Source organism: Mauremys reevesii, linkage group 1 (assembly GCF_016161935.1).
Source record: "Mauremys reevesii isolate NIE-2019 linkage group 1, ASM1616193v1, whole genome shotgun sequence".
NCBI lineage: Eukaryota > Metazoa > Chordata > Testudines > Geoemydidae > Mauremys > Mauremys reevesii.
In genome coordinates, this window is record NC_052623.1 from 10,042,970 (window position 1) to 10,066,660 (window position 23,691).

Genomic DNA, 23,691 nt, shown 5'->3' on the forward strand with positions numbered 1-23,691 from the left:
TGTTATTGAGTAACCAGGGAGATTGAAGTGTTCTCCTTCTGATTTTTGAATGTTATAATTCCTGATGTCAGATTTGTGCCCATTTATTCTTTTGCGTAGAGACTGTCTGGTTTGGCCAATGTACATGGCAGAGGGGCATTGCTGGCACCTGATGGCATCTATCACATTGGTAGATGTGCAGGTGACCAAGCCCCTGATGGTGTGGCTGATGTGCTTAGGGCCTAATGATGGTGTCCCTTGAACACATATGCAGACATATTTGGCACCGGGGTTTGTTGCAGAGTTTGGTTCCTGAGCTAGTGTTTTTGTTGTGTGGTGTGTCATTGCTTCAGGTTGGGGATGTGTCTGTAAGTGAGGACTGGCCTGTCTCCCAAGGTCTGTGAGAGTGAGTGATCGTCCTTCAAGATAGGCAATGTGATATATGCCATCATGTGCCAGCCATGCCCCTCATAATCATGTCATAATAATATCACTGTGATGAATATGGGATGAAACATCACAGCCTCCTCTATTCACGCCTCTGTGTGGGACAGTTCCTCAGATTTGTCACCTAAAAGAATGGCTCAGGTGTGGGAATCTCCCTCACGTCCTCTGCAGTGAAGACCAATGCAAAGAATTCCTTGAGCCTCTATGCAACAGCCTCATCTTCCTTGACTGCTCATTTAGCACCTCAATCATCCAGTGGCCCCACTGATTGTTTGTCAGGCTTCCTGCTTATGAGATACTTTAAAAATGGCTGCTAATTTTTGTGTCTTCTGCTACTTGCTGTTCATATCTTTTCAACTAAGTACGTGGTATCGCCAAGCCCCATTTAAAAATTATGATTCACACCCCCAAAAATCATAAGATTGTTTTAAAATAATGAGATTTAAAAATATACTACAGTGGGGTTTGTTTTCATGTGCCTTTGTTTTCTGAGCCTTTGGCGTGCACCTGCTTCAGGTTTTCTTGTTTTTCTGCAACTCACTTTTTTAAAATAAACTTTTAAAAGAAAACTGAAAATGAGATTCCCATGCAGTGTTTTGATCCCAGAATTGGGGCTTTCAGAAAGACATGAAATAATGCAAAACTCCCTATAAAATCCCCAAAGATGGTGCTGCTGGATGCATCTCAAGCAGAGAACACACAAATGAAGGTACTGAGGGTAAGTTAGTGGCCATTTCTGGTCACACAGTGCATCAGTGGCAGAGACGCTGTTTCCCTCTGCACTGGGCTACAGAGCCTCCTGTTGTAAGGAACAGGGTTACACCACAACCAGACAGAGATAACAGTGGCAGGCTCGCAGAGGCACTGGTTCCTGGGGCACAGGTCAGAGGGCTCCTCCTTATGAGCAGGCATGAGCCATGCACATGCCGGGTAAGCAAGGTCATGCACATTCTTAATTGAAAGGGCCGTAACCCAAACCCAGCTACAAATGCCTGCTGGTAGCTCTCTATTGGACCCAAACAACCCCCTCCCCTGATCCAGCTTGGTGATGTTGGAAATTTGGATGCAGGGTGTGAGGTCTATCTCCACCGCTAGAACTGGTCTTAGTGCTCATGGAGTGGGTGAGGGTCAGGATCAGACCGAGGGGCAGCCCAGCAGGCCTCTGTTCGGCCAGGCAACGCTCTCCAGATCCTTCGCTCTCTGAAAGCAAGTCCTGATTCCCCCTTTGACTGCCGAGCTGGAGGAGGGGCACAGAACTCCCACGTCAAAGGGGGCTGTGCTAATGACAGGCCGCATCACCAAGGGGTGTTGGGAAGAGTTCAGGTTCTCTACCCAGTGCCACAAATCGTCCTTATGAGCTGAAATCTCTCTAAGACACTTAACTATGGCTCCAATTAATGGTAAATTCTCAGAATGGAGAGGGGTAACTAGTGGTGTTCCCCAAGGGTCAGTCCTAGGACTAATCCTATTCAATTTATTCATAAATGATCTGGAGAAAGGGGTAAACAGTGAGGTGGCAAAGTTTGCAGATGATACTAAACTACTCAAGATAGTTAAGACTAAAGCAGATTGTGAAGAACTTCAAAAAGATCTCACAAAACTAAGTGATTGGGCAACAAAATGGCAAATGAAATTTAATGTGGATAAATGTAAAGTAATGCACATTGGAAAAAATAACCCCAACTATACATACAACATGATGGGGGCTAATTTAGCTACAACGAGTCAGGAAAAATATCTTGGAGTTATCGTGGATAGTTCTCTGAAGATGTCCACGCAGTGTGCAGAGGCGGTCAAAAAAGCAAACAGGATGTTAGGAATCATTAAAAAGGGGATAGAGAATAAGACTGAGAATATATTATTGCCCTTATATAAATCCATGGTACGCCCACATCTCGAATACTGTGTACAGATGTGGTCTCTCACCTCAAAAAGATATTCTAGCACTAGAAAAGGTTCAGAAAAGAGCAACTAAAATGATTAGGGGTTTAGAGAAGGTCCCATATGAGGAAAGATTAAAGAGGCTAGGACTCTTCAGTTTGGAAAAGAGAAGACTAAGGGGGGATATGATAGAGGTATATAAAATCATGAGTGATGTTGAGAAAGTGGATAAGGAAAAGTTATTTACTTATTCACATAATACAAGAACTAGGGGTCACCAAATGAAATTAATAGGCAGCAGGTTTAAAACAAATAAAAGGAAGTTCTTCTTCACGCAGCGCACAGTCAACTTGTGGAACTCCTTACCTGAGGAGGTTGTGAAGGCTAGGACTATAACAATGTTTAAAAGGGGACTGGATAAATTCATGGTGGCTAAGTCCATAAATGGCTATTAGCCAGGATGGGTAAGAATGGTGTCCCTAGCCTCTGTTCGTCAGAGGATGGAGATGGATGGCAGGAGAGAGATCATTTGATCATTGCCTGTTAGGTTCACTCCCTCAGGGGCACCTGGCATTGGCCACTGTCGGTAGACAGATACTGGGCTAGATGGACCTTTGGTCTGACCCGGTACGGCCTTTCTTATGTTCTTATGTTCTTATGTTCAATGACTGTAGCATCCAAGCGCCTCGCAATCTGTAACATTTATCAGTACCCTGTGCAGTAGCTCAGTGCTATTAATACCACTGGGCAAAGATATCAGGAAGATGCTGACCCATCTTAAGGAGAAGGGCAGGAACAACAGCATGATGGATAGAGAGGTTTTGATCAAACCAACATGTACAAGGTAATGGGCGGCCCTTGGATATGTCAGTGGGTGGCAGCCAAAAACGTTAGAGGGTGGCACTCTGATATGTCAGGGGCAATACGTAACTTGTTTGTATCTGTGTATAAAGATGTATCTCAGAGGCGATATGTTTCTCTGGCCGAGGGGAGAATGGAAAGTCCTGCCATTCACTGAGCCAGACCATTGTCATGGGCATACATGTGTGAGTGTTCCTGTAACCATTAGCACCGTGCTTCATTGGCAATAAACCTGATCAAGTGCCTTTGCTGAAAACCGACCCTGTGGATGTATTGGGTGGTTCACTCGAGGTCTGCTGTGCCATCTGTCTGCGCAGAGCTACGACAGCACACAGGGAGAACACACACAAGCAGTGGAACATCTGTCAACATTGGTGATCCCCAACCACTGCTCTGGTAAGGAAGTGAGCTGCCCTCTGTAGGACTCACAGTCTAACATGGCAGAAAGCTATGTGTTAGGGAATCCCCTTAACCCCTCCCTAAAAATCCCCAGAGAGTTTCAAAAAGTATGGATGTGCTGGGTTGCTAGCAAAAGAGGTCCATAGGAACTTTAAAAATATAGTAGGGAAGAAACATGCAATGAAATCCTACAGACCAAAGACACTAAAAGATATCACACCACAAAAACACCAGATGATATCAGTATATAATGAAGGAACCCTCAAGCATCAAGAAAAGGAAAATGAAGTGCTTTATAAATAAGACACTGGTCAAATACACCACAACTTACCATATATGGACAATTAAGTTGGCAATCAGCTAAAACTCACCATCAGTTAATTAAAACTTGTCTACCATGTAAAAACAACTGTATTATTGCTGTACATCATTTACAATGTGCATTACATTGCTAAATTGTTTAACCAACACACAGATAAAAATCCTCAAAGGAATGGCAGCAAACAACATGAAGTCAAGTTAAAAACGAAGTGGTAAAATATATATATGTGACATAGTAAGTACAAATTGGGTAAACCAATACCCTGGTAGTACCAGTCATAATTTGGATTAGTGACACTGTATCCTAAGTGAGGCACATTGTTAAACATTTGTTCCTCACACCACTACGTACAGACTGTGAACAAGTCACCCCTTAACCTTCTCTTTGTTAAGCTAAATAGACTGAGATCCTTGAGTCTGTCACTCTAAGGGTATGTCTACATCTAATCCTTTAATCATTCCCATGTCTCTTCTCTGCACCTTCTCCAATTTATCAACGTCCATCAAGAACTGTAGAGACCAGAACTAGACACAATATTCTGGCAGCAGTCACACCAGTGCCAAATAAATAGATAAAATAACCTCTCTGCTCCAACTTCAGATTCTCCTGGTTATACATCCCAGATTGCAGGAGCGTTTTTGGCTGTCTTGTTGCACTGGGAGGTCATGTTCAGCTGATTAACCACTATGACCCCCAAGTCATTCTCAGAGTAACTGCTTCCCAGCACTGCCTCCCCCATCCGGTAAGGATGACCAGCATCCTTTGTTCCTAGATGTAACCTTTACATTGAGCCGTTTTAAAACACATATTGCTGAAGAACAGAGGGACTACGTGAGTTTCCCAAAGTCACAGAAGAAGTCAGTTCAAGAGCCTGAACTGAAGCCAATTCTTCTGTATCCCAGGCCAGCACTTTAACCACTGAACCATCCTTTCTCTCTGAGGCTAGTGGCTGGGGAGGGGCAGCTGGGGGCTCAGCATGCTGAGATTACCAGAAACTCAGGGAATTAAGCTCCTGTGATATCACTAAACAGGAGCCCACGAACAATTCCTCTTCCAGATGAAAACGCAGAGTCATGCTTTTTCCAGAATCTATTGAGGGCCAAATCCATCGGCCAGGGCATAGTGGACAAGTAACTCCACACGAGCGCCCAGTGTGATGCAAAGTGGGCTAATGGGACATAGGGACATAGGCCTGGAAGGGACCTCCTGGATCAAGAAGCCCAGTCCACTGCTATGGCAGGCAACTCCATAATATCACCTGGTGCATCAGCCTGTGTCAGCAGGATCTGGGTGAGTTCTCCCCTGACACCAGGCTGGGATGAGGAGAGACTTCAGGAGCAAACTGTATTTATATAAACACGTCTACTCTGCCTAGATATCCAGCAGACAGAGCGGTGTTGTTCAAAGTAATCAACTGTGGCTGGTGCTGGGTTACAAATCATTGTCGTACTGAATGCACGGGTAGTGCAATGTTGTTATCGATGTTGATGTCTTTATTTTTATTTTTCAATTAGCTGTTAAACCAGAGTTACCTTAAAGACAGCGTGTGCTGTAGATTTTTTGCGGGGTTTATAAATATGTTTTTGAGCTTTTAAGGTTAGACCCCATACAGATATTTTAGGGTTTTATTTCGGGTAACTAATTGAACATTTTTTGTTATGACAGCAAAGATCCATTGTATAGGTTTATTTATTTTTATATGCCCTTTGGATAAATTGTTATGACTTAAAAGTTTTTTTAGAGCATGATGGCTTTTTACAATAACTTTATTTGCTGTGACAAGTGCTTGGGCTTGTTGTAGTGTTTAGTAAGCAGCAAGAGCAGTTTGCTTACAGAGTTTTAGTTTGCTTTTTGCAGCTGTTAATGCTTTGGTTTAGTATGCAGCAGGTGTTTTTTCCCCAGTACCGGTACTTTGCATGATTATACTAACAATACATAAATTTTTAGCGCTAGGATATAACACGAAAGGGAACTTATTGTTGGGGTGACCAAAGCAGGTGTTTTCATTAACCCCTTTTTCAAGCTTCCCCATGCACTAGCTGCTTCTTTTGTTTAGGTTTATTGTGGTTTTTTAAGGAACAACCCAGTAACTACTGCACAAACCCTTTATACTCCTTTTCTGTTTTACTTACTATAAAGATATTGTTTATATACTTCACAATTTTTTTGTTTGCAACAATTTTTTAAACATATTTTTACAGCAGTATGGAATAATGCGAGTGCATTGCAGTACCCCATAGGCAAAACATTTTAGCAATATCGAGTACTCTGGAACACAGAAGCCATTTGGTACTGGGATTCTGGATTTAAAATAAACTTTAAAAAGACATTTGTCACATTCAGTACAGAAAACCCCTCTATTTCTGGGGATACCACCTCCAGCAGCACAGGATACACAGCTACTACAGGGGGGGTTCCTGCTTAGCAATTTTGTTTAACCCTCAATCTTACTCTCAACCTGGGGTACTTAAAACAAGAGCCCCCTTTGTGGGATCGCATTAATTCAGTCGTCTCCAAAACACAAGGTCTCCTACCCTCCAGCCCCATCCTCCTTTCCTCAGGAGACTCCCCCGCCTTGCCTGCTGCGGTTAGCATTGGTTCAGGCTTGCCACACCCTCTGCCTCATCTCTTCCCTCAAATCTCTGCCCCCTGCTCTTCCACTTCTGGGCCAATGTGGGGAGACCTGGACTCTCCGACTTCCCTGGGGGTATGTCTTGGGTTTGGTGATAGAAGATGGGGGCTGCTCTCGGGCCCACCAGCCACCTGCCCAGGATAGGAGTAGGGTCTGGGGCTCCTTACAGTGGTTCTGGAAACCTGGGCAGATCTTACCATGGCCCGGCTCTGGCTTTGGGTCTGGAGAGGGGTTGCGGCCTGAGGTAAAGAGGAGGAGCGGGGGGTGGGGTTCTGGGGAAGAGATGGGGCAGAGGGAGGGGCAAAGTGGGAAGGGGATGGAGCAGGGGGTTGTGGATTCAGGTAAGAGATGGGGCAGAGGGAGGTGCCTCAGGGAAAAAGGCAGAGCAGGGGCAGGGCCACGCAGGGGATGGGTCCCCTGCATATGTTCCGCTGTTGCCTTTTGAACAGGTGTTCACCCTACAGTGAATGGGCTGGACTGGGACAGGAGCTACCTGGGCCTCTCTGGGGGAGCTGATTCCCATTTCCACCCCTTGGAAAGCAGCTGGGGCAGCACAAACACAGGGGACATGGAGGGAAACTTGGCCTCAGTCTCTTGTCAGGACTCCTGTGTGTCAGACCCTCCCTCACACAGGCAGCTCTGCTCCGTGGAGGGGGGAATTGGCTCAGCAGGTGTGCGGTGCTGAGACATCAACTGTGTGCAGGGGGGGTTGCCTGAAAGGCTTCTCCAGGGGCTCCTGTGTTAATCATGTGTCTGACACGACTCAGTCACAAGCACCTGGCTGAGGGCGTAGGGGAAGGGTGGGTGTCTGTGCACCTTGAATAGCCCCTCATGGATCACACAGCAACCAGAGCGCTCACAGTGAATCAGGACTGAGACTGCAGAACAGCTCTGCAGCTTTATCCATGGCCTATGGATGTTTAACCAGAGACAGGCCAGGGGCAGGCCAGGTGTAATAGGAAACAACATCCACGTCCCTTCTCTTTATTGACTGTATCAAGAGGAATTATGGGGTCGGAGCAGCTACCAATAGGGCTCTTTTATCAACATCCCACTGGTCCCCTGGCTCTCCACAAACACAATCACTTTGTAAATGCTGCTGTCTGCCTTGTTCTCCTTCCCCCTGTGTGCTGTCCTCACTCACGAGCAGGTGGGGGAAGTCTCATTCAGAATCCTCCAAGTCTTAGACCCCATCTCAACCTCTTTCTATAGAGAGGAGATGAGTAGCTCATCTTAGAATCATAGAATCATAGAATCATGGTTGGACGGGACCTCAGGAGGTCATCTAGTCCTACCACCTGCTCAAATCTTGTCTCAGATGTAAGGGTCCAGGATGGAATAAGTGTCTGTGTCCTGGGTTTTCGTCTCCAGTGTCACCAGTGCTGGAAGTGGGTGATGAACTGATCCTTCACTTGATGAACAATCTGATTATCCTCGATCGAAGGTGTTTGCTTTTCACGCTGTACACGACTGGGTTCATCAGAGGCGGGACCAGCAGGTAGACATAGCCCAGGAGAATCTTAAGCAGGTGAGTAGAGCTGTTCCCGAATCTGTGTATCACAGACAAACCAATCTCTGAAGTGTAGAAGAGCAGGAAGACACAGAGGTGGGAGACACAGGTGTTCAGGGCCGAAGACACTTTGTCTGCGACACAACGCTCAGCACTGTTTTGAGGATCATCACATACGAGAGGAAGATGAGCAGTAAATCCAACCCCATCATTAAGAATGAAAGAGACAAGCCATAGAGGTTGTTGACTGTGATGTCTGAACAAGCCAACTTCATGACCTCCTGGTGCGCACAGTAGGAATGGGAGAGGACATTGGCTCGACAGTATTGGAACCGTTTCAGGAGAAGAGGGAATGGGAATATTACGGCTATTCCTCTTAGCAAACACATCAGTCCCATCTTGGCTATTCTTGGCAGTGTTAAAATGGAAGCATATCTCAGTGGGTTACAGATGGCGATGAAGCGGTCAAAGGCCATCAATAAGAGTACGGAAGACTCAATGCATTGAAGCGACTGAATAAAGAACAACTGGGTAAAACAGGCATTAAAGCTGATTTCCCTAGAGTTAAACAAGAATATGCCCAGTATCGTTGGCATGGTGGCTATCAATAAGCCAAGGTCTGTGACGGCCAACATGGAAAGGAAAATGTACATGGGCTCATGGAGGCTTGGATCTGTTTTTATAATGAACAAAATGACTGAATTTCCTATTATCGAAATAACATACATTAAGCAGAAGCAGACAGAGATCCATAGATGGACGTCCTCTTGCCCAGATATCCCGGTGAGAAGGAACACTGCAGAGTTGAATTTGGTGTCATTGACAGCTGACATAATGTCCTGGGCAGGTGCAAGGAGTTTTGAACTTTAGTTTCTGAAAGGAGAAATAACAGGAGACTAGATCATATTTAGGGAGACATCTTTCTGCTCTCAGTGCAAGTCTAGAGACTCCCAGGATCTCAAGGAAAATGAGCGTCTACATAGTCTTGGGTCTTCACCACCACCAGGATGATAGACACTGCCAGACTGGATCAGACATGTGGTCCATTCAGCTCAGTATTTAGTGGACATTTCTGAGATTCTTCAGAGGAAAGTGGAACAAGCCCTGCAATAGGCAGCTATCAGGGACGGCTCCAGACCCCAGCGCGTCAAGCAGAGAGCGGCAGGAGGCTCCAGTGGACCTCCAGCATGCATGCCTGCGGGAGGTCCACCGGAGCCACAGGACTGGCGACCGCCAGAGCTCCCCCCGGGGCATGCCGCCGTGCTTGGGGCAGTGCAAATCCTAGAGTCGCCCTGGCAGCTCTGAGATAATCTGCTCCCAGGAAAGTTTCCCTGAGACCAACTACTTAGACATATTTGGTGGTGTAAATCAGGAAGGTTTAGAGTCCTTCCATGACTTTTTGAAAAAGATCCTCACAACTATAATGGAATTTAATTTTTACCCATATAAACATCCCATCCCTCTTTGAAGCTTGCTAAGCTCTTGGTCTCATAGATATCTTGAGCTAGGAGTTCCACAGCCTATTGTGCACTATGTGCATTTACAGTTGTGATCTTTGCACAGACACTCTTTCTGGCCCATTTTATCATGGAGTGTGTGCAAACACACGGCAAGTGCATGGTGATGCTGGTCATTGTATTTATCTGTCGGGGATTGAAGCTATTTATAAATGTTTCTGCCTCTTTCCAGTACATGGGATAAATTCTTAGGGCCAGGTTCTGAATTCAATATCTTCAGTGGTATCACTCCAGATTTACATGGGTTAATTCCTTCAGAATGGGGCTCTATTAACTTTCCCTTACCAAATGCACCAGGTGATACACTTTTACCCCTAAGAATCCCTCCAAGAGGAGTTGAAATGCTTTGCCTCAACCATGTTGACTGAATCCAGACAGTCCATTCACCGTACAAGCTTCTCTTCATTCTCACAGGTCCTGCATCCTCTCACCATGCAAGGGTCCGTAAATATCTGCAAAGTTACAAGATGACACACTGCTTCTGGCTTTCAGTATATAGGCATGGCATGAATGTTTGGTTTGTAATATCTGTATTACAATGAAAAGTTTTTGCATAACATTTACACATCTGTATTTCAGCATACACGTGTCAGTCCATACTTTCCCCTCTGATCCGCTTTCAGAAATGATTTCTTGGGTTAGGGTGGGACTTAAAATGTAATGTCTGTCATCGGGATTTCTTCAGAACCTGAAAAGATTGCAGCGTCCCAGCCCTCATTCAGTTGATTGCCAGCAAACAAAAGTCTAGTAGCTCCTCTGTCCCTGGGTTAATAGCTGACTGGTTCTCCTCAGGTTGTGATCTGTCAGGCTGCAGCCTGTATCCGGAGCGGTAACAGCCATTGGGATCAGTATAGAAAATATTCATTCCCTGAACTCTCACTCTCTAGTACACAGTAACTCTAGCACCTGTTATTCAGGCATGATGAGAGTTTGCAGTTAGTGGATTTCAAAGTCAAATGCAGGAGTATTCATGGAAATGGAACTTCATTTCACACAGGAAAGTCACCTATTGCTCTCTCTCTGACTGTCTTTGTCCTGTATTCATAATATCTGTAGCACCTGGGAACAGCATTGTATCCGACATGGAGCTGAGCTGTCATAATTAATGTGCGTGTTAAACCCATTTCTTAGGATGGAAGCTTTATAGCTACATTTGGCTGACTGTTATGTTATGGCTGTACTGGATGAAACCAGTATGGTTCATGTTAGTTTACTAACAGGATGCTGGAAAACAAGCAGAAAGGGAAGCAACAGCTGAAGAAAAGCCATCTGTCAGTAAGCACCTCAGGGAAGCTGAGAGACCACTCCGTAGCTACAAGCTGGGAAGAACCTGTTTCCGGGCTGCAGCCACATTACACAGCTTGTTTTGCCAGTGCTAGGAGTCTGTGATGAGGTGTGGAATCTGTTGCTGAGAATCTCTTCATACCGACAGGCACAGACACCGCTGGGGAAGTCTGAAGGCCCTCGGCGTTCCTGGGTCCCCGTCAGAGTGGGAGGGTTTGGGGTCAGAGACATGTACAGGCTGTTGTTTTAAAATCCTATCATTCTTTCATGTTATGCTTCATTCCTACTGTTCAAATTAAACAGTATTTGGGTTCAAGAAGGCTGACTGGTCACTTGTCACTAGTCACATGCTCACAAAGGGAAGAAACACATGTGCCTAACCCACTCGGACCTGCAGGGAAAACACATTCGACCCACAGTGTGCGGTAGACAAGGTCCCAGTCTGAGGGTGGGAGGATCGTGGGATTTCACTCAATGAGAGGGAAAGCTGTTATGCCTGACATCTGGCACTTGGAGACCAGAGGAATGGCAGAGATGTAGGTAGCCCTGTAACTCTGAGGGGTATATACAAGGCAGAAATGCTGGAGCCCTCAGCCAGTCAGGAAACAGAAATATGCCCTATCGGACCTGTTACCACAGAGCAACACAGCTCTGAATTCCTGCCTTCACAAACAAACCAGAGAATAAAATAATTGTATATGCATTTACTGATTACATTGCCTGGGACAAATAACCCTGAGGTAATTTGTGAACTAGTCACTAATATTCCGTGGGATTTCAGGATTGGGCCCAGAGCACACTGCTCCTCTAGAAATGGGACAACTTGACAAATCCTAACCCACGATACTGGAGTTTTACCGCTCAGAGCTCACTTCGAATATCAGATTTCTGTGTAGCTTGAAAAGCCCACCTTGGTTCATGGGCAGGTATAGGGGAGGGGTTGCCAAGTGACCTAGCGCTCCTGCCCTCCAGCCCCTGTCACCCCAACAGACCAGCTGAGTTTGCTGCCGCTGCACAGAACATCTGCAAATGGAAACAGCTTGCAGCCTTTCCCCTTCACTTCACGTTTTAAAGACAGTGAAACCTCCCAACGTACCCAATTCCTGCTATATGAGCAGCTGCTGACACCAGAAGTCTTCAGCCCAAAGCAAAAGGAGTCATTGGAGAGGTAGCACGGGCAGCAGGCAGTGTCTGTTCAGACACGGAGGCAACTGTCTTTATGAAGCCTGTCTGCACATTCCCTCGGGGGCCACTTGGCCATGAGGGATCTTCAGCTTCTTGGCTTCCTGTGCACCAGCTTTAACCCCTATCATGGCCAAAGCAAACTGCAGGAAGCCAAATCAAAGAGTATGAGTAGTGATCCTGCAAACCTGGACTGCAGCGCCCGCCCTGCTGCAGCTCTATTCCTGGAATCTGGGCTTGTCATCACTGTTCATATGATTTTGATTAGTCACCTGGCTACCTTGGAAACGTACGAGAGGTAGCAATTAACCTGTCACAGCTGTGATCTTGCTGAAATTAAATAAAATGTAATTATAAAAATATAGGAGTATATTTCTCCCCGGCAGCCCCCATTTCCTGTATTACTAAACCAGGGTGCGGGCCAGGGAAAGGATATTCCACAATGCTCTGTACCTGGAAATTTCCCTTGTATCGTTCCAGGATGTGAAGTCCCGTCCCTTCTCCCTGAGGAATGTAAACAGGGACCCAGGATCCAGGACTCCCCAAAGTTATGCACAGATCTCAGTGATCCACTGGTAGCTAGGCTCACCCATCCACAATCTCTGGGCCTCCACAACTGCTCTAGGACCCTCTCCAGCTCCCTGCTAGCACAGGTTCATCAGAGATGTGCTACCAGGACCTGTCACGGTGGCCACAGCCTGCAGGATCTGCTTAAGGGTGAGTTGTACAGGGTTCAGGGGGCTGCACAGATATGGGAGGGATGATTAGAGTAGCTGTGGGGCATAATACCCCAGCCCTAGACTGTTTCAGATGTTTCAACATTTCTATGCCCCAAGTCTAGCCATAGACTCCGTCAGTGCAACCTTCATTTATGTTATAAGGAAGAAGCAGATGAAACACCTCCAATTTCTCTTGGCGATTCAGGCAGTTGCAGCTGCTTCTTTAGTTTAGATTTATTGTGTTTTTTAAGGAACAACCCAGTAACTGCTGCACAAACCCTTTAATGATCCTTTTCTGTTTTACTTACTAGCAAGATATTGTTTATATACTTCACAATTTTTTTGTTTGCAACAATTTTGTAAACATATTTTTACAGCAGTATAGAATATTGTGGGTGTATCACAGTACCCCATAGGCAAAACATTTTAGCAATATCGAGTACCCTGGAACACAGAAGCCATTTGGTACTGGGATTCTGGATTTAAAGTAAACTTGAAAAAGCCATTTGTCACATTCAGTACAGAAAACCACTCAATTTCTGGGGATACCACCTCCAGCAGCGCAGGATACGCAGCTACTACGGGGGGGTCCCTGCTTAGCAATTTTGTTTAACCATCAATCTTACTCTCACCCTGGGGTACTTAAAACAAGAGCCCCCTTTGTGGGGTCGCATTAATTCAGTCTTCTCCAAAACACAAACTCTCCTACCCTCCAGCCCCATCCTCCTTTACTCAGGAGACTCCACCGCCCTGCCTGCTGCGGTTAGCATTGGTTCAGGCTTGCACACCCTCCACCTCATCTCTTCCCTCAGATCTCTGCCCCCTGCTCTTCCACTTCTGGGCCAATGTGGGGAGACCTGGACTCTCCAACTTCCCTGGGGGTATGTCTTGGGTTTGGTGATAGAAGATGGGGGCTGCTCTCGGGCCCATCAGCCACCTGCCCAGGATAGGAGTAGGGTCTGGGGCTCCTTACAGTGGTTCTGGAAACCTGGGCAGATCTTACCATGGCCTGGCTCTGGCTTTGGGTTTGGAGAGGGGTTGGAGCCTCAGGTAAAGAGGAGGAGCAGGGGGTGGGGTTCTGGGGAAGAGATGGGGCAGAGGGAGGGGCTAAGGGGGAAGGGGATGGAGCAGGGGGTTGTGGATTCAGGTAAGAGATGGGGGAGAGGGAGGTGCCTCAGGGAAAAAGGAAGAGCAGGGGCGGGGCCACACAGGGGATGGGTCCCTGCATATGTTCTGCTTTTGCCTTTTGAACAGGTGCTCACCCTACAGTGAATGGGCTGGACTGGGACAGGAGCTATCTGGGCCTCTCTGGGGGAGCTGATTCCCATTTCCACCCCTTGGAAAGCAGCTGGGGAAGCACAAACACAGGGGACAGGGAGGGAAACTGGGCCTCAGGCTCTTGTCAGGACTCCTGAGTGTCAGACCCTCACTCACACAGGCAGCTCTGCTCGGGGAGGGGAGAATGGCAGCAAACAACATGAAGTCAAGTTAAAAACAAAGTGGTAAGCATATATATGTGACATAGTAAGTACAAATTGGGTAAACCTATTCCCTGGCAGTACCAGTCATAATTTGGATTAATGAAACTGCATCCTAAGTGAGGCACATGTTATTCAAGACCATCTTGTTCAGGGTCTGGGTACCAATACAACATCCTAACATGGCAATATTGGAGAAGTTGGTTACTCTCCATTCAGTAGGCTATCTGGAAGACAGCGTCCATGAGAAACAACTGGATCTATGTCAGCTACTGATGTATCACAGAGTAATACAACCCATGGAACAAAGAAGCTAGACATCTCTGTTTCCTGCCTAGTAAAGTTTACCAGAGGGTGACAACCAGTAGTAAGGGTAGTCTATAAAATGAATGGACCGCACTGGGTAGTAACTAATTGCAAGACATTTATATATAAAGGCCTCATTTGTAATGTCACCACTCCAAATTTGTTTTACTTCTCATATACATAGTACAGTGGAACACATTATACCAATGCTTATCCCAGCATTTCAAAACACTCAGCCTACTACTACTGATGATAGAGGTGATAACTGTAATTGCCCTAAGAGGAGTGTGTGGCTCTCTGTGGTGGCACCAAAGTAAAAGGGCCAGTCTACTAAGGCTCAGTCATAAAACTACATTCTTCAGTCATGGTCCCGGGCCTAACATTCTCAGGTCCACCATAGGGGACTAAACACAATTGGAAAATAAAATCTGTCCATCAGTCGTATGAGGGAATGTGCAAGGGAATATGGGACAGATGTCGCATTATGAATGGTAAAGTAAGGTTGCCACATAACAGTGTTTAGCCCACTGGTTCATCTTCAGTCCATGCATTATGCTTTTCTGGAACGATGGGTAAACCTCCTCCCCATAAAAAGACAAAATGTGGGGGAATGTAGTTGAGAGAATGCCTAAGACTTGAGGCCCTATAGCAGAGGCCTCGTATGAGGCCTGGGCTACAGTAGTCAGAACTTTGCAGTTATAAAGCAAAGTGATGCTGTGAACAAGAGGCAGGCCCAGTTCACAGAATCTTGCACGAACAGGGCTGACATTGCAGAAACACACATTCTTAAGTAGTCATAGGCACGATATATATACTCAAACAAATTCCAGAAAGGTGGTACCAGAACACCCCAATACTAATCACATTCCCCAAAGACAAGAAGAGCATTCCGACTCATCTTTGTCCGAAACCGATTGCGGTTCGATCAGCTTTGGTATTGGGAGAGGAAAAACAGGCTGGACCAGAATAAAGTTTAAAGCCAAGTGGCTGCGTTTATTGGGGGGATAGTTACAACGTTGGACAAGGAGCGGGGCAATTCTTAGCTGGGATGTTATTAAACAATACAAACACACCCAAAAATCATTAACAATACAAATCTATACTGCTCACTGCTTCACACTGAGTAGACAGACACACCAGTTACACAAGGAGGAAATCGGGTTCGTCAGAGCGGTGCCCGGTGCAACACAGAAAAGAGACCCACAGGCCACTGCCTCAACCGCCCTTGCTTTCACACTAAGGGTTTTACCCAGAGTGTGGTGCGGCTGTGATTGTGCAGCTTCCACTCACACAGACCGCGGGGACAGAAACCCCTTGGTCAGCTAATCCTCAGATGGAGACAGCACCCAGCACCAAGCACTCCACACAAAGACAGAGCAGTAACTCACACAACCTAAAACAGTCTACAATTAACTATCTACTAAAACCCAGAACAAATATACAAACTAGACAACTGTGCAATTATGAGCTCAATAATTCAACTCTCATATACTGTATACACACTTGGTACTGAGTTAGGAAGGGGGAAAAAGAGGGGAAGCTAGGTAAGCAAAATGTCAGAAATTAGAATGCAAATACCGCACTCCAGGTGCAGCTGACCAGCAGAGCAGACACCAGAAGCATGATGAGCTGATAGAAATAGATCCAAAACGATAAATCCAAAGTGATAAATCCAAAATGACACGACACGAGCTAGCTATAACGGGAGGAGACCCTGGCTGAAAGGTTGATCAGGCCCTTCAGCTGACACGCGGACACTCCACACAAATTTTGGGGGGAAACCTAGTTTTATTCGAAGGGTCTCACTCACTCATGTCAGCATCTCATTGGTCCCTGGCTCCTACACCCTTCAGGCTCCAAGCTGTTGCCCCCCATGCCAACAGGATTTGCACACGGCACACTGGCATCTCTGCACAAGGCACTAGCTTGACCCTTAGATGACCATGCGAAAAGAGCGGGAAAAAGCACACAGCACTAGAATGTTGCACACCGCACTCTATGGGTTGCACACGACACCACGGTGTTGCTGGGCAGAATTACGTCTCTGCCCTCTCCTGTTGAACAAGAACCTGGTCCAAGATGGAGGCTGCCTTGTCCTTTTAGCAGAACAAGATGGCCGTGGACCGACAATTGGCCATACAGAGCCATAACTATGTATAGGGTTGCGACAATCTTAAGGATAAAGTCAAGATAACAGTATGATGGATCAAGATGTTTTGATCAAACTAACATGTAGAAGGTAATGGGCGGCCCCTCTTTACATCAGTGGCTGGCACCCGGATACGTGAGGAGTAATACATAACTTGTCTGTATCCGTGTATCTCAAAGGCAATGTCTTTGTCAGGCTGAGGGAAGAACGGAAAGTCCCGCCATTCACTGAGCCGGTCCGTTGTCACACGCATACATGTGTTAGTGTTCCTGTAACCACTGAGCGAGCGCATTAGCACTGTGCTTCGTTGGCAATAAACCTGACCACGTTCCTTTGCTGAAAACCGAGTCTGTGGATTTTCTGGGTGATTCACTCAAGGTCTCCTCTGCCAGCTGTCTGCGCAGAGCTGTGACAACACACAGGGAAAAAACACACTCACAGCCGAACTTCTGTCAACAGTGATCACCTAATTTTACTGCCTATATAATACAGATCAGAGACCTGCCCCAAAAAATTCTAGAGAAGAGCTGTGAGAACAACATCCCGCCTTGATTTAACAATCATCAGTGCTGGAGAATCTACCACAACCCTTGGTAAATTTTCCCAGTGGTTAATTACCCTCATTGTTAAAAAAATTACACCTTAGCTCGAGTCTGAATTTGTCTAACTCCTGTTATAACTTTCTCTGCTAGACTGAAGAGCCCATTGTTAAACATTTGTTCCTCACACCACTATGTACAGACTGTGAACAAGTCACCCCTTAATCTTCTCTTTGTTAAGCTAAATAGACTGAGATCCTTGAGTCAGTTATTCTAAGGCAGGTTTTCTAATCCTTTCATCATTCACATGTCTCTTCTCTGCACCTTCTCCAATTTATCAACGTCCATCAAGAACTGTAGACATCAGAACTAGACACAATATTCTGGCAGCAGTCACACCAGTGCCAAATAAAGAGGTAAAATAACCTCTCTGCTCCAATTTCAGATTCTCCTGGTTATACATCCCAGATTGCAGGAGCGTTTTTGGCCGCAGTGTTGCACTGGGAGGTCATAAACACTGATTAACCACTATGACCCCCAAGTCATTTTCAGAGTAACTGCTTCCCAGCACTGCCTCCCCGATCTGGTAAGGATGACCAGCATCCTTTGTTCCTAGATGTAACCTTTACATTGAGCCGTATTAAAACACATATTGCTGAAGAACAGAGGGACTAAGTGAGTTTCCCAAAGTCACAGAAGAAGTCAGTTCAAGAGCCTGAACTGAAGCCAATTCTTCCGTATCCCAGGCCAGCACTTTAACCACTGAACCATCCTTTCTCTCTGAGGCTAGTGGCTGGGGATGGAGCAGCTGGGAGCTCAGCATGCTGAGATTACCAGAAACTCAGGGAATTAAGCTCCTGTGATATCACTAAACAGGATCCCACGAACAATTCCTCTTCCAGATGAAAACGCTGAGTCATGCTTTTTCCGGAATCTATTGAGGGCCAAATCCATCGGCCAGGGCATAGTGGACAAGTAACTCCATACGAGCTCCCGGTGTGTAGCAAAGTGGGCTAATGGGACATAGGGACATAGGCCTGGAAGGGACCTCCTGGATCAAGAAGCCCAGTCCACTACTATGGCAGGCAACTCCATAATATCACCTGGTGCATCAGCCTGTGTCAGCAGGATCTGGGTGAGTTCTCCCCTGACAGCAGGCTGGGATGAGGAGAGACTTCAGGAGCAAACTGTATTTATATAAACTCGTCTACTCTGCCTAGATATCCAGCAGACAGAGCGGTGTTGTTCAAAGTGATCAACTGTGGCTGGTGCTGGGTTACAAATCATTGTCATACTGAATGCACGGGTAGTGCAATGTTGTTATCGATGCTGATGTCTTTATTTTTATTTTTCGATTAGCTGTTAAGCCAGAGTTACCTTAAAGACAGCGTGTGCTGTAGATTTTTTGCGGGGTTTATAAATATGTTTTTGACCTTTTAAGATTAGACTCCATACAGATATTTTAGGGGGTTTTTTTCGGGTAACCAATTGAACATTTTTTGTTATGACAGCAAAGATCCATTGTATAGATTTATTTATTTTTATATGACCTTTGGATAAATTGTTATGACTTACGAGTTTTTTTAGAGCATGATGGCTTTTTACAATAACTTTATTTGCTGTGACAAGTGCTTGGGCTTGTTGTAATGTTTAGGAAGCGGCAAGAGCAGTTTGCTTACAGAGTTTTAATTTGCTTTTTGGAGCTGCTAATGCTTTGGTTTAGTATGCAGCAGGTGTTTTTTCCCCAGTACTGGTACTTTGCATGATTATACTAACAGTACAGAAACTTTTAGCGCTAGGATATAACACGAATGGGAACTTATTGTTGGGGTGACCAAAGCAGATGTTTTCATTAACCCCTTTTTCAAGCTTCCCCATGCACTAGCTGCTTCTTTAGTTTAGGTTTATTGTGTTTTTTTTAAGGAACAACCAGGTAACCACTGCACAAACCCTTTATGCTCCTTTTCTGTTTTCTTACTAGAAAGATATTGTTTATATACCTCACAATTTATTTGTTTGCAACAATTATTTAAACCTATTTTTACAGCAGTATGGAATATTGTGGGTATATCACAGTACCCCATAGACAAAACATTTTAGCAATATCGAGTACCCTGGAACACAGAAGCCATTTGGTACTGGGATTCTGGATTTAAGGTAAACTTTAAAAAACCATTTGTCAAATTCAGTACAGAAAGCCACTCTATTTCTGGGGATACCACCTCCAGCAGCACAGGATACGCAGCTACTACGGGGGCGGGGGCCCTGCTGGGCAATTTTGTTTAACCCTCAATCTTACTGTCAGCCTGGGGTACTTAAAACAAGGGTCCCCTTTGTGGGATCACATTAATTTAGTTGTCTCCAAAACACAAGGTCTCCTACCCTCCAGCCCCATCCTCCTCCTTTCCTCAGGAGACTCCCCCGCCCTGCCTGCTGCGGTTAGCATTGGTTCAGGCTTGCCACACCCTCTGCCTCATCTCTTCCCTCAAATCTCTGCCCCCTGCTCTTCCAATTCTGGGCCAATGTGGGGAGACCTGGACTCTCCAACTTCCCTGGGGGTATGTCTTGGGTTTGGTGATAGAAGATGGGGGCTGCTCTCGGGCCCACCAGCCATCTGCCCGGGATAGGAGTAGGGTCTGGGGCTCCTTACAGTGGTTCTGGAAACCGGGGCAGCTCTTACAATGGCCTGGCTCTGGCTTTGGGTTTGGAGAGGGGTTGGAGCCTCAGGTAAAGAGGAGGAGCAGGGGGTGGGGTTCTGGGGAAGAGATGGGTTAGAGGGAGGGGCAAAGTGGGAAGGGGATGGAGCAGGGGGTTGTGGATTCAGGTAAGAGATGGGGCAGAGGGAGATGCCTCAGGGAGAAAGGCAGAGCAGGGGCAGGGCCACGCAGGGGATGGGGCCCCTGCATATGTTCCACTGTTGCCTTTTGAACAGGTGCTCACCCTACAGTGAATGGGCTGGACTGGGACAGGAGCTACCTGGGCCTCTCTGGGGGAGCTGATTCCCATTTCCACCTCTTGGAAAGCAGCTGGGGCAGCAGAAACACAGGGGACAGGGAGGGAACCTTGGCCTCGGGCTCTTGTCAGGACTCCTGTGTGTCAGACCCTCCCTCACACAGTCAGCTCTGCTCGGGGGAGGGGGGAATGGGCTCAGCAGGTGTGCAGTGCTGAAACATCAACTGTGTGCAGGGGCGGTTGCCTGAAAAGCTTCTCCAACGTTAATTATGTCTCTGACACGACTCAGTTACAAGCACCTGGCTGAGGGCATAGGGGAAGGGTGGGTTGCCGTGCACCTTGAATAGCCCCTGTCCACAGCTCCTGCAGCCCTCATGGATCACACAGCAACCAGAGCGCTCACAGTGAATCAGGACTGAGACTGCACAACAGCTCTGCAGCTTTCTCCATGTCCTATGGCTGTTTAACCAGAGACAGGACAAGGGCAGGCCAGGAGTAACAGGAAACAACATCCACGTCCCTTCTCTTTATTGACTGTATCAAGAGGAATTCCACCGGTCCCCTGGCTCTCCACAAACACGGTCACTTTGTAAATGCTGCTGCCTGCCTTGGTCTCTTTCCCCCTGTGTGCTGTCCTCACTCACCAGCAGGTGGGTCAGTCTCTTTCCCTTTCCTCCAAGCCTTACACCCCGTCTCAACTTCTATCTATAGAGAGGAGATGAGTAGCACATCTTGTCTCAGGTGTAAGGGTCCAGGATGGAACAAGTGTCCGTGTCTCGTGTTTTTGATCTCCCATATCACCAGTGCTGGAAGTGGGTGAAGAACAGACTCTTCACTTGATGAACAATCTGATTATCCTCGACCGAAGGTGTTTGCTTTTCATGCTGTACACAACTGGGTTCATCAGGGGCGGGACCAGAAGGTAGACGTAGCCCAGGAGAATCTGAAGCAGGTGAGTGGATCTGTTCCCGAATCTGTGTATCATAGACAAACCAATCTCTGGAGTGTAGAAGAGCAGGACGACACAGAGGTGAGACACGCAAGTGTTAAGGGCCCTCAGGCACTTTGTCTGGGACACAACGCTCAGCACTGTTTTGAGGATCATCACATACGAGAGGAAGATGAGCAGTGAATCCAACCCAATCATTGAGAATGAAAGATACAAGCCATAGATGTTGTTGAATCTGTTGTCTGAACAAGACAATTTCATGACTTCCTGCTGCACACAGTAGGAATGGGACAGGATATTGGCTCGACAGTATTGGGACCGTTTCAGGAGAAAGGGAAGTGGGAATATTATGGATACTCCTCTTAGCACACACACCAGTCCCATCTTGGCTATTCTCGGCAGGGTTAAGATGGAAGCATATCTCAGTGGGTTACAGATTGCAATGAAGCGGTCAAAGGCCATAAACAAGAGCACAGAAGATTCAATGCATTGAAGCGAGTGAATAAAGAACAACTGGGTAAAACAGGCATTGAAGCTGATTTGCCTAGAGTTAAACAAGAATATGCCCAGTATCGTCGGCATGGTGGCTATCGATAAGCCAATGTCTGTGACGGCCAACATGAAAAGGAAAATGTACATGGGCTCATGGAGGCTTGGATCCGTTTTTATAATGAACAGAATAACTGAATTTCCTATTATCGAAATAACGTACATTAAGCAGAAGGCGATAGAGATCCAGAGATGGACGTCTTCCTGCCCTGGTATCCCAGTGAGAAGGAACACTGTAGAGCTGAATTTGGTGTCATTGACAGCTGACATAATGTCCTGGGCAGGTCCAAGGTGTTTTGAACTTTAGTTTCTGAAAGGAGAAATAACAGGAGACTAGATGATATTTAGGGAGACATCTTTCTGCTCTCAATGCAAGTTTAGAGACTCCCAGGATCTCAAGGAAAATGAATAACCGTATAGTCTTGGATTTTCACCACCACCAGGAAGATAGGCACTGCCAGACTGGATCAGACATGTGGTCCATTCGGCTCATTACTGAGTGGCTATTTCCCAGATTCTTCAGAGGAAAGTGGAACAAGTCTTGCAATAGGCAGCTATGAGATACCCTGCTCCCAGGGAAAGTTTCCCCCGACACCCGGTACTTAGACATATTTGGTGGTGTAAATCAGGAAGGTTTAGAGCCCTTCCAAGACTTTTTAAAAGAGATCCTAACAACCTTAATGGGGTTTAATTTTTACCCATATAAACATCTCATCCCTCCTTGAAGCCTGCTAAGCTCTTGGTCCCATAGATATCTTGTAGCTGGGAGTTCCACAGCCTATTGTGCACTATGTGATTTTACAGTTGTGATCTTCCCATAGACACTCTTTCTGGCCCATTTTATCATGGCATGTGTGCAAGTGCATGGTGATACTGGTCATTGTATTTATCTCTCCGGGACTGAAGCTATTTATAAATGTGTCTGCCCCTTTCCAGCACATGGGATAAATTCTTAGGGCCAGGTTCTGAATTCAATATCTTCAGTGGTATCACTCCAGATTTACATGGGTTAATTGCTTCAGAACAGGGCTCTATTAACTTTCCCTTACCAAATGCACCAGGTGATACACTTTTACCTCCAAGAATCCCTCCAAGAGGAGCTGAAGTGATTTGCCTCAACCATGTTGACTGAATCCAGACAGTGCATTCACCGTACAAGCTTCTCTTCATTCTCACAGGTCCTGCATCCTCTCACCAGGCAAGGGTCCGTAGATATCTGCAAAGTTACAAGATGACAGAGTTACTTCAGTTGGGTGGGGAGGGAAAGCTGTTATGCCTGATATCTGGCACTTGGAGACCAGAGAGGGGGAAAAGATGTAGGTAGCCCTGTAACTCTGAGGGGTATATACAAGGCAGAAATGCTGGAGCCCTTCTCTACTCAGGAAACAAAAATATTCCCAATGGGACCTGTTACCACAGAGCAGTGCAGCTCTGAATTCCTGCCTTCACAATCGAACCAGAGAATAAAGTAATTGTATATGCATTTACTGATTACATTTCCTGGAACAAATAAACCTGAGGTAATTTGTGAACTAGTCACTGATATTCCGTGGGATTTCAGGATCGGGCCCAGAGCACACTGCTCCTCTAGAAATGGGACTACTTGACAAATCCTAACTCAGGGCACTGGAGTTTTAACGCTCCGAGCTCACCTTGAACATCACTTTTCTGTGTAGTTTGAATAACCCACCTTGGTTCATGGGTAGATGTAGTGTGGGGGTTGCCAAGTGACCGAGCGCTCCTGCCCTCCAGCCCCTGTCACTGAGTCACCCCAACAGACCAGCTGAGTTTGCTGCCGCTGCACAGAACATCTGCAAATGGAAACAGCTTGCAGCCTTTCCCCTTCATTTCACGTTTTAAAGACAGTGAAACCTCCCAACGTACCCAATTCCTGCTAGACGAGGAGCTGCTGACACCAGAAGTCTTTCTCCTAAAGGAAAATGAGTCATTGGAGAGGTAGCACACAGTATCTGTTCAGATAGGAAGGCAACTGTCTTTATGAAGCATGCCTGCACATTCCCTTGGGGGGCACTTGG

At 46.3% G+C, this 23,691-nt stretch overlaps 1 protein-coding gene and 1 pseudogene across 1 annotated transcript; both read right to left on the bottom strand.

The window, feature by feature from the left end:
- Nucleotides 1-7,929: 7,929 nt before the first annotated feature.
- LOC120395406 lies at nt 7,930-8,864 on the bottom strand (annotated as a pseudogene).
- Nucleotides 8,865-20,989: 12,125 nt separating this feature from the next.
- On the bottom strand, nt 20,990-21,925 carry LOC120395400 (olfactory receptor 51G2-like). Its single transcript, XM_039519764.1, has one exon. It carries the CDS (start codon nt 21,923-21,925, stop codon nt 20,990-20,992), a length of 936 nt encoding a protein of 311 aa, XP_039375698.1.
- Between the last annotated feature and the right edge of the window lie 1,766 nt (nt 21,926-23,691).

Coding starts and splice junctions, on each gene's coding strand:
- LOC120395400 (XM_039519764.1), bottom strand. CDS start 21,925: ATGTCAGCTGTCAATGACACCAAATTCAGCTCTACAGTGTTCCTTCTC.